The sequence below is a fragment of the Acipenser ruthenus genome, chromosome 16 (genome assembly GCF_902713425.1).
Source record: "Acipenser ruthenus chromosome 16, fAciRut3.2 maternal haplotype, whole genome shotgun sequence".
Taxonomy (NCBI): Eukaryota; Metazoa; Chordata; class Actinopteri; order Acipenseriformes; family Acipenseridae; genus Acipenser; species Acipenser ruthenus.
The window spans coordinates 28,096,385-28,107,922 of NC_081204.1; the positions used below are offsets into that span (position 1 = coordinate 28,096,385).

The 11,538-nt window shown below is 36.6% G+C and overlaps 1 protein-coding gene across 1 annotated transcript; it reads right to left on the reverse strand.

The window, feature by feature from the left end:
• Positions 1 to 3,610: 3,610 nt before the first annotated feature.
• Positions 3,611 to 10,172, reverse strand: LOC117412550 (integral membrane protein 2A-like). Its single transcript, XM_034021012.3, has 6 exons — positions 9,954 to 10,172; positions 7,166 to 7,300; positions 6,632 to 6,832; positions 6,436 to 6,546; positions 6,004 to 6,148; positions 3,611 to 5,731 (listed from the first exon to the last, which is right to left on the reverse strand). Exons 1-6 carry the CDS (start codon positions 10,029 to 10,031, stop codon positions 5,643 to 5,645), a joined length of 759 nt encoding a protein of 252 aa, XP_033876903.3. The 5' UTR covers positions 10,032 to 10,172; the 3' UTR covers positions 3,611 to 5,642.
• Between the last annotated feature and the right edge of the window lie 1,366 nt (positions 10,173 to 11,538).

Consider the following 11,538-nt stretch of genomic DNA (forward strand, 5'->3'; position numbering starts at 1 on the left):
TAAAGCACATTTAAATGAAGGGTGATAGTGTCCCAGGATACAAACAGAGGAGTTCTACAGGTGCTGTTTGAAGAGGTGAGTCTTAAGGAGGCGCCGGAATGTGGTCAGGGACTGGGCAGTCCTGACATCTTGTAGGAAGGTCATTCCACCACTGTGGAGCAAGGGTGGAGAAGGAGTGGGCTCTGGAGGCAGGGGAGCGTAGCGGAGGTAGAGCCAGTCTTCTAGTGCAGGCGGAGCGGAGAGGTCGAGTGGGGGTGTAGGGAGAGATGAGGGTCTGGAGGTAGCTGGGTGTAGTCTGGTCAAGGCATCTGTAGGCTAGTACTAGAGTCTTGAACTGGATGCGAGCGGTGATCGGGAGCCAGTGGATCTTTAAAATGTTACTTTTTCATCCACCAGCTAATCAATATTTTGAATTGGGTTCATAGAGCGGTTATGATGTATCATGTATATACATATGGTTAGGTTCTGCCCAGTTTGGTTCAATGTTAAAGAGTAAAGCAGTTGTCTGCTAGTTTCACAGATACTGTAATTACTAATTACTTATTTTTCTGACAGGCTAATTTTACAGTGCCACAATACATATCTTGGTGACCTATGGTCCTGACAGCAGACCGCAAGTATTATTTTTTTTACAAGCTCACAAATATTACTTTCTAGTGGTGTACGTGCGAAACAAGCTTTTAAAATATGCAAGTACATGTGTGAGATCACCAACTGTTGTTTTCTTCTTCTTCTTCTTCTTTTTTGCTTTTTGAGCTGTTCTTTCCTGCTTTGGCCCACAAACCAGAATAGCTCATTAAATAAAAGCAACTTCATATATTACTGAAGAATGTAATATATATTTGCGCAAAGAATGCCACAGACAGACTGAAGGCGTTATATAGCTTGTGTCCCACCAATACAATATACCTCAGGCTTGAACTTTTCAGTGTTTTATGTTTTACGAGTGCTCAAGTACTGTAATCAGTCACTCACCTTTACAGGAATGTGTTTTCAGCTGTTGTGGGCTCTTTGTTGAAACTTCATGAAACCCGGTAATTATACAACTACTTTCAGGCTTTTCTGTTTTTTACACACACTACCAAAATAATTAGCTGATCAACAAACATTGAAACCCTGTGAACAACATTGTGACCCTGTGGTATTATTGTGATATCTTTGCATTGGATCTATGACTATGTGGTCAGAGGTGCAGAACACATGCAAGCTGGATGTCAATTGTATGTTACAACCCATTTTATCAGCACAATTCCCCCAAACGTTGCAGGCTCACATCTTAATTGGTTCTAGCAAATCAGAAAGACCTGTAGTGATCTTGTACTTTTAAGTCTCCTATATGAGCCACGTCGCTCCTCATTGGAAAATTAGCAGGCTGTAAAATGAATGACAGCACTCAGCATTTACCCACTCAGTCAGCCACAGTTTAATCCAGCTGATCAAAAATAAAGGACAAAAATGAAACCGGGAAACCTCTGAAACAGTTAACGGGGTTCATGATGTTTAAATGAAGAACTGAATCAGCTCAAACCAAACATGCTCCTCTAAAAACCTCAATTGCATTTCTAGGTCAATGGTAACAATACCAGTTGAATTATGATACTAGAAAAATGTGTTCCAATAATAAAATAAGGACAGTTCCAATGTACCGGTATATCAAATACATTAAATAACCACCAGGGGTCAGGATATGCAGCGATGGGAAAAATCACTTACCTACTTACCTTTGCCAGTTGCCATGTTGCAATCTAACTTTGGAAAGTGTGTTTTGCACTGTACAGGACATTGTATTACATTTCAAAGCTTTTCCCCACCAAAGGGCCGTACAACATCCTGAACACAATGCACTTTTCTTTCTGAAACAGCAGACGACTGCAAAAGTGGTGCATTGATTAAAATAAACTGCTGCACCACATGCTGTACATTTGTGCGGATGAGACGTGTGCTTACTGGAAACAATGTTGAGAGGTGCAGCTGCACAGGAAACAGTTTTTTTGTACTACTACAAACAACATAAAGAAAGATAGAGGAAGGCAAATAGACCCAGCTATAGTGACACAATTAAACTACAGATGCATAGTTTCACCGTTGCACAAGTTCTCACTTACGTCAATAGCTCAGGGTGAGGGCATGTATGCAGAGTGATCTTGACAAAGGCTGAACCGCAGTGGCAGAGCTGCAGAATTGTTTCACTGTCTGTGTCTACTCTATGGAAATAGTAACCAAAACATCACATTTTGAATACAGTCTAGACCTAACATACTGAGTGAGATTTGAGCAGTTTAGGGATAACATGTTTGTTTGTTTTTTACTCATTCTGTTAAACCAGATATTTATTTTTTAAAATCACGGTTTTGAATATTGTAATTTTGCCAACTGCTTAACAATTACTCATTTGGTCAAATGCCTGCTTTAACATAATGACATTATATATATATATATATATATATATATATATTACACTTTTTTTTTTTTTTAATCATTATTCTAAGCTAATATGAATGCCTTGACCCAAAACAAGTTCAGGCTACAATATTATGATTGAGAACAAAAACAAAGCATTCCTGGGTGCATAATGTAAGGGGAAATGACATCAGTTGCAATATGGTATGAAAACATGGACAAATGTGCCATCAGGGAAAAACCTAAGAAGTTACATGACCTCAATATAGAAGTCAATGTCCACGGATATAATTAGCAACATGTAGATATTAAACTAGTACAAATAATAGTTTCAGATGTTTGAGAGTGTGTTGAAGCCTTACAGATCTTCTGTACCAACATGGTTAAACAACACCCATGATGGATAATGGGGGGGGGGGGGAGGGGGGGGGGGGGGAACAAAAAAAAAATAATAATAATTTTGAGATACAAGCTGTTAAAGATGCATTGCTGTATTTATATTAAAAAAAAAAAAAAAAAATCTGAATTACAACATCGCCTTTAACCTCACCCCCAGGGCATTTCTGAGGGACGATCACTGTGAGCAGGTAGTTTACTTTGCCTGACACATACTGAAATATAAGCAGCTCAAAACCCAGTTCAAAAAAAGAGAAATTAGCCTGCTTAGGATCAAACAATCTTTACCAACAGCAGAAATTAACAGAACTTGACTTGTATTTTCAGTACAGCAGGATGGCAGAGTGTTAATTAGAATTTAACAGCGAAGAGACTGGGCTGGAGACAAAAATAGGTGCAGGATAACATGAAGAGGACAGCACTATTGTGGCTTACTTTCTTAGGACTTCTGACCACCTGAGAATGCAACAGTATCTTCATATATTTGACATACGTTGTCAATGTCTTAGATCAGTTCATGCCTATTATACTGGATAACTGAGTTACCAGCACCCTCTAATGACACTGAAACGTACTACATTCAAGGAGCAGAACAGTTCATTTTTATTCACAAGAGGGCACTATCTCAACATACAGAATATATTATGAAGCTACATATTACAAAAACACATGCAATATTGGGTTTCAAAGGCAGTGAAGAACTGGAACTCAGTCATCACAAAACAAGGAAGTGCACGGTGGGTACAGCACAAAGTGCTGACTGTAAGAAACAACAGGAATTTGGATTAAGAAAAACACTTTCAGAAGGCTCAGAGGGTTTTGAAAGTTATTTTTTTTATTTGTAAATGTAGAATTACAAAGTGAATTTCATTCAATGGCTTACAAAGCAATATCCTCGTGTACTTTTCTTACAAGTCATCCCGTATTTTAGAATTCCTTTATTTCTTCAAACACAGGTAAGACATTCAGTTTCACCCCTCTTTACCGACTGTTCCTCCTTGCACAACAGACCACTTTGATTTCTGAATGTTACTTAAATTAAATGCCATTTAAAAAAAATCTTAGCAGTAGAAATAAAACACTTACCAACTCATGCTGTGCAGATGCCAGTTTTAGTGATTAATCAGAACAGATACAAGCAAATCTGTTATTTCTAAAGGAAACTGCCACCTTAGCAACTCTTAGTGCTACAGAGTCAACATTTACCAATCACCTTGACGCACGACAGGCAGTTGCTTCAATAGCAATGACATTTTGCATTTAAGCCTTACATATCACAATGGACATGGCCTACAAAGACCCTTTTCCAGACAAAAATGAAGTGGTCCATATGGACTATTTCTTTTAAAGGTGGGCCTACACTGAAGATGCACTTCTCACATTGCTTAAAGTCCCTGGTCCCTATCCAAAGGGTGATAAAATGTTTCAAACTAGGGCCGTATCATACTTTAAACATAACAGCACTCAGGAAACACTAAAGTGCTAAAGATATTAAACATGTTACCACCCTCCAAGTGTACTTCCAATCACGGATGAAAGCTAGCCCCATGTTTCTAAATAGGAGAAAGTGTTTGTTTTTTTTCTGAAAAGGACCTCATCTGTAAGACTGAAGAAGCAAGTCTCCCAACTAATAAAGGTAGCACCTGGTCTTTAAAATGACAGGCTTTCATAACAGGATGTGTACTTTTATCCCTGGCATGTGCCTATTCGTTTAACTGCAGAAGGAGTGAACATTTACATTTGTTTCACAGTGTGTAACAGAAATTGATAATCAAAAAAAGTTGTGTATAGTCTTGTAATTAGTAGATCTAGTTAAACACTTAGGCTATTTTCACTGCTAAGGCTAGTATTTTCTCATTAACATACATGCCAAATAATTAGAACTACAAAAGACTAGTTCGCTACGGCCCCTTTCAATTACACACATATATACACCTTCAACCAGAAGCCACACAACCATGTCTGCTGAAATTAAAAATGCCAAAATAATTTTTATATTTTATATTTCATAAGACTGAACTGAAAGTACACAGCATTTTATTGTCTTACAATTTTTTTTTTCTGATTGTTTAACAAAATAATGTTAATAAAAGTATAGTAGTTCTTTTCAAAGTTATAAGGGTGAGAAATTAAATCCTGCTACAGAAGGCACATGTGACATACAACATGCTGAGGACATTTTTGGGACTCAAGCTAAATATTTTCTCTCTTTAATATACTCCAAGATAGTACTACCTACAGTTACCTTTTACCAGTCCTGATGAAAACAAAAAATCCTGAAATAATAAAAAAATATAGAAAACTGAACCTGAGGGGGAAGCAAACACAATCTCCCTAACTTTCCTATTAACCAACATTTAAATATCAGGTCATTTTCTGAGTCGTAATAGCCAAGCAATTTGTTTTCATAAACTTGAAGGTTACTAAAATGAAGAGCGACCGTGCTAACAATCATCTTGAAATGTTATGAAAATGTGAGAATGAATACAACCAAAATCTTATTCACTGCAACAAAAAACACTTTTAAAAAAGGACTGTTACTCATTTGAACAGAAACAAAAAAGGTTGACCCCTCCTCCCCATTATAAAATTAAACAAGCCTGGACTCACAGCAGAGAGTAAATACAAACTGTAAAAAAAATCTCCTGTTTACTGAAAGTGGATAAACAAGTAGCAGGGTTGAAGAACTTAGGTTAATTGTATGCACAAAAATGATTGCTTTTCAGCTTAATTAAGATTTTGACACAAAGCCCAGACCCACCCCCCACTTTCATTCCATCTGCATACCCCTCCCCTCCCCACTCCAACTAAGCTGACGGAAGCTTCTTTCCTCCTGTCTGCTTCACTCAGGCTCTGCAGATCTTGGTTTCAGTAACAAACTTGTTCTCGAAATGCCTGATCTTGAAACAGTTTCCGAGTGAGCGCTTCTGGATACCTGTGGAACAATGAAGTCAAGCTGTAGATTTACTCGTTTTATTTTCCAATGAACATCAGGACCAGTAATCTATTTGTATCGACTACACAAAAGGGAAGATCATTTATTTACTTTTTAAATCAGAATTGGGTCACTGTTACAAATGGTATGATGACAAAATCTGTTCTGCGTTTATCCATTATTCTCATACCTTTTGCCCAGGGACTTCAGAAAATCACCCAGTAGAACCCTTCAGGGATATCAATATCATGTTTGTCCCAAGCCAACTTTACCTATGATGTCACTCCTGCGCTGCATTCTGTAGGTGTCCTTGCCCTCACAGAGCTCATAGATATAGAAACCCAGTTCGGAAACATCATCAATTCGTTCGGTCACCACCAGGTCCTCTTGAATCAAATATGTGTTGTAGGAAGCAGTCTATACAAAAAAAAAAAAAAGTTTCTCAGCTGCATTTTAGAATGTTGTAAACCACCCCCCCCCCATAAAAAGGTGCACTCAAGAATCCTGCCTTACTTCAATTTCAAGTGAAAGCCACTCAAGTTACCTATTAATCAGTCTAATTTCTATAGTTTTATAAATGAAGACTTCAACCATATAGTGGAAGACAAAACTTTGCCGTGTTTGTCAAAGACACATACAATGTACTGAAATCCAGTACTCACAAAATGCATAAACCCATTAAATACACAAATATATTTACAAACCATTAATTGTAGAAAGAGGTCCAACAAATCTCGAGGAGGCATAACGACAGAAGTGTTCAATGGAATCACATAGCAAGTATCCAGCTGCAGATCCAGGTAGGCAGTCAGTTTCTGGAACACAAAACAATCATTTTGCAATATTTAATTGACCAAAATGGGTCAGAGACATTTAGCATGTTACGGTTAGATTATTTACCCGATCAAAATCATGGAGAATGGCTGCTGGGTCTGTATCAGCAAACTCTGGAACAGGGACGTTGATAATGGCCATGTTGTCCCTGATCTCAAGATCCTCGTCAATCCTGGGCAGGTAATAGGGCTCCCTGGTTTCCATTGTGTCTGGCAAAATATTGCTGTCCATTTCAGTGAAGTGCATTCCTCCATGGTACAACTTATGCTGGAAGAAAATACACAATTGTGATGTATAAATTGAGATATATAACCTGAATATCAACCAACCATGCAAAGAAACACGTCTGTAAAACCTTACAAGCTTTTAGATCAACTATGATGGGTTTTTGACCAGATCATCATGTTGTTCATCCTCCATACATAAGCTCAGACGAGGGTGATATTTTAAGATGTGTGCTGTATTTTTTGATATTACATTTCAATTTGATGCATGTCATTTTAATCGGAATTTGTCTACAATTAGGTTTGAAGGATTGTATTTATATTTGGGTTAGTAAAATGTATTATTAAATTCATGTTTCAAATAGGGACCACTTACTTTGGGAATGAAGTACCTGTAGATGCAGGCACCACCAACAATAAGTCCAGTTAAGATAAACGCAAGCCCAAGCAGGGTCAACAAGCATCTCCCAGTGGAGTTCTCATTGGTGTACACAGATGCAGTTTCTGGATCCTGCAACAAGGACATTTAAACACTCTGAATTATAGATGTTCAGTAAATATAGTTAAAAAAAATAAAATAAAATTGATAAAAATCAAACTTAAGAAATACGCAATGGCAAAAAAATTCAGAAAGACTCCATTCCAAGCTTTCTTCTTGATAACACCTGCTTCTTATCTCTTATCTCAAACACAGATGAGGTACATGTAGCACCTGTTTTCAAATTAATATGGCACAAAAACAGTGACATTTTTGGCATGCTCTAGATATATAATTGGTAGATAAGGCCTTCTATATTTATCTTGCTCATTTCCTATACATTTTTAATGTGGTTATTTTGGTGTTCCAAAATATACCACAATTACTGAAGCAGGCTTGCTACTGCTGTTGTATGTGCTGCAGGTGTTACTTTGTTACCAAAAATATTGTTTACTGTAACCACCATTCCTATGTTCTGGCAGCACTATACATACAGTGTGTGTGTGTGTGTGTAATATATATATATATACACACCTCCAATGTTTTGATTCAAACACAGGCTCCCTTGAGAAAGATATGTACAACATATCGAAACGTTGGGCAGCTGGCTCTTTGAGCTAAATATATATATATATATATATATATATATATATATATATACACATACACATATACATACACATATATACACACACACACACACAAAGTATTAAAAGTACAGCACTTCTCCAAAAAAAAAAAATCCATTTGCCTGTACAACAGTTAATTCAGAACTGTTGTTTAATTGGTAGCAGAACTAGGTGTTTGTCGAGATTAAGTTCTTTCTTCAGCTTCTGATTCAATGTGATGAAAACTAGAGGGTTATTTCTGATAAAAGTCCCTTTGTTTGTTTGTTTGTTTTTTAAGGAAGTACACAGATGGTACTTGGGTATCCCACAGTGATTAGCTAGATCTTCCACAGGAAATAATTTAGAGTAGCAAGTGCAGTGATCAAGCCATCTTGTCCATGGGTGCTTAATTATTTCAAGTAACATTTCGCACGGCATCATTTTTTTAATTTTGTTTCTCAATTAATCTTTACTATACTACTGATTCAGAATCAAAGGAAATGCTGCAAATCCATTACAAAAAAAATGCATTTTTTGTTTTGGTACCTAACCCTCATTTTATTTAAAAACATTATCTAAAAAGGAGAAAATAGAAAGTGACTAGGATGACCAGTCAGGTTTCCATCTGCACACTGAAACCGTCTTTAAATTTCAACTCATTCTCCAAAGACAAACGAGGGCTGCTGTAGGTTCCACCTGCAGTCTACAATACAATCTGCAATCAGATGCAATACTAAAGGTAATAGATCGCTTCTATGTATCATGTTTTTTGTAAAACTCACCCAACCCCAATACTCGCCTTATCAATTAATTCATAGTTCCCTGTTCTGCCAACGTGTTTATTTACTTTTTAGTAAACAAGAAACAACTCTAAATCCTGCAACTTGGAGAGATCAAGTTTTGCCAACCCGCACTACTTCATGACATCACTAAAGTCCCAAACTGGGGAGCTTTATACCGATCTGGGCCGATTTCAAAAGGTATTATAGTTGACTCCAGTGGCAGATGGAAGCATGTCACCTGTCTATTTTTCCACCAGCCAGTTTTATGACAGTACATGGAGTAGTACTTATGTCCATTAGCCAAGCAAAGCTTTGGAAGTGCCATAAATATAAATTGAGGCAAATGTATACAAAATACACCCCAATGGGGAACTACTAAATTATAAAAAGGCTACATTTGTGTGAAAAAAAAAAAAAAAACACCAAAAATTAATTCAATATATTCATCTGGCTTTTTGTGTGTTTGTTTCAAAAAGTTATGCATAGAGATATGAATTATTTTGCATTAGTTTGGAGTAAAGTAGGGAGATGAAAAAAAAATCCAGACTTTTTTTCTCAATCTTTTGAAAATGAAAGCACTCTCTTGGGATTACGTACATCTAAAAACAACACCATATTTACGGCATTGTAATACATCCAAATTAGGATTACAGGTAATGACATTACTGCTGAGTGGGTCAGCACTTAAATCCTATACCTAATCACATACTTAACATAAGTAAAGGCATTGACCGGGTTCCCTTATATTAGTGCGATTGTTCAAACATTATTAAGTCAAATACAGAAGTAGAAAAAGTGAAAACATTTCAAAATGTAATACTCGTAATTATTTCACAGTCAATACATTACTAAGAAGAAAATAAATACATTTAGTTTGAGTAAAAACTCTATCTATCGTCCAGGACTATACAGGACACATTCATTGCACGACTCCTTTGATATAAGATACACAGTGCATGCACTATACGCAAAATCACTTGAGTTGAGAACATATTCGCGATATGAATCACTGTACCTGTACTTACTAGCAATGCTTATGACCACTAGATTCAGTCAGTACGACGACAACTAGCTAACTACGCACGCAATGTTATATTTTGGTATTAATCAATCGTTGATATATTGTAACACACTTTTAATAGGGGAAGTCGATACTAAAACATAGTCCGAAAACGTGTTTGCGTTGCATTTACAGTATTTATGTCAGCAACACCTGCAACTTGCAGTGCAAGGCCCAACGTCCGTCTCTGTCCACCAAAAAATAAAATGAAATAGCGAAAATGAACACGTCCGTACCTTTTCAGCAACCAGCACCTCGCCTTCTTTGGCAATGGCTTTTTGTGCCAGGGCAGAGTTGAATGCAATTTTTACCATCTTTACAGAGTCTGTTTTTCACAAATGCCCCGAAGAATGTTGTTTCTTTCAATGTCTTACGCGGTTCTCATGTGACGCACTTTCTGTTTGCAGCTTCTCCTTCTTCTTCAAACCGGAAACCCCGGCTTCCTCAAATCACCTGACCTCGTCGTTTTTGCAGTGTTATAGCTGCGTTTGCAGATCTAGGGGTACGTTCATGCTGACCAATTCTTATAAGATCATTGGCTAAATTGGTCCGATTATACACAGAATCTGCGCAGAATGATTTCCGTGAACGCTAGGTGTTTATATAAAATTTATATATAAAAAAAAAAGAAAAGAAAGATGCGGCATTATTAAATATGTTTTAAATATCTGGTTTACAATACAGTATTTAAAAGAAAAAATGGGTCAAAGTTCAAGTATATTTTCCTCTAGAGGAATTAAAACTTTTTGACGTCACTGTGGTAGTATGCCTTTTTTTCGAATGGCTCAGGATGCAAATATAGCCTCATCCATGTATTATATATAGTAACCAATTTGCATTATAAACATAATAGGACGATACAACAGATAAAATGATAACATCTTCCTGAGCACAGCTTTCTTAACTATTTAGTTGTGGACTGTTTACTACTTTTATTTGAATTGCAGCCTATTTTTACATTATACATGTTAATTTAGTTTGGTGGTAAAATAAATGATGGCTAAACATGGCAGCAAAACTAAACGTGAAACAATTGTGAGCATGTAAACTAATAATAGGGACAGGGCAAATTAATCTTGCAGTGTTCCGCACTGAGTACAAAGCCTTAAACCAGTTGGATGTGATTATCAGGGGAAAAGGTTATAAACTCACATGATGGGATTAATGCCAAGCCTGCTCATGTTTGATCTCTGTACCATAGGGCTCCAGACAGTGGCTGTTTCTCATTTACATTGTATTTCAAGACAGTTCTAGTGTTTCATAACTCTGTGTATTGCATATATATATATATATATATATATATATATATATATATATATATATATATATATATATATATATATATATATATCTGCCTTAAAAGATTTGTGTTGTTCTCCATAAGTAGTTCGAATTGCAATACAGCATGGTATTTTGAAACATTCAACCCTACAATTTATGTTTCCTACTACTACACTGAACATAAATGTATACAAAAATGGTATTAGCATCTGTTTTCTGCATTATAATTGTAAGTGAAAAGCCTTAGCTGATGGGATGTAAAGTAATAGCAGGAAGTGTAGTACAGTGAAGCCACATATGAAAGGTCATGTGATAATGGCATTGACGTGAGCTTCACCTTGCTGCCTTCTACAGTAAAAACAACAGATGCTCTTAGAGAAGTGGCTGTTTTTATTATTCCTTTCAGAAAAAACAAGGGGCTCAGTGGCAATGTCATCCAGCACAAGACTGTGCAGTGTCAATTTGAGAATCTAAGTAATGTTAGATGTCTGGCCAAATAGTGCCCCATATGAAAAATAGATGCTGGTATGTCTGAAATGT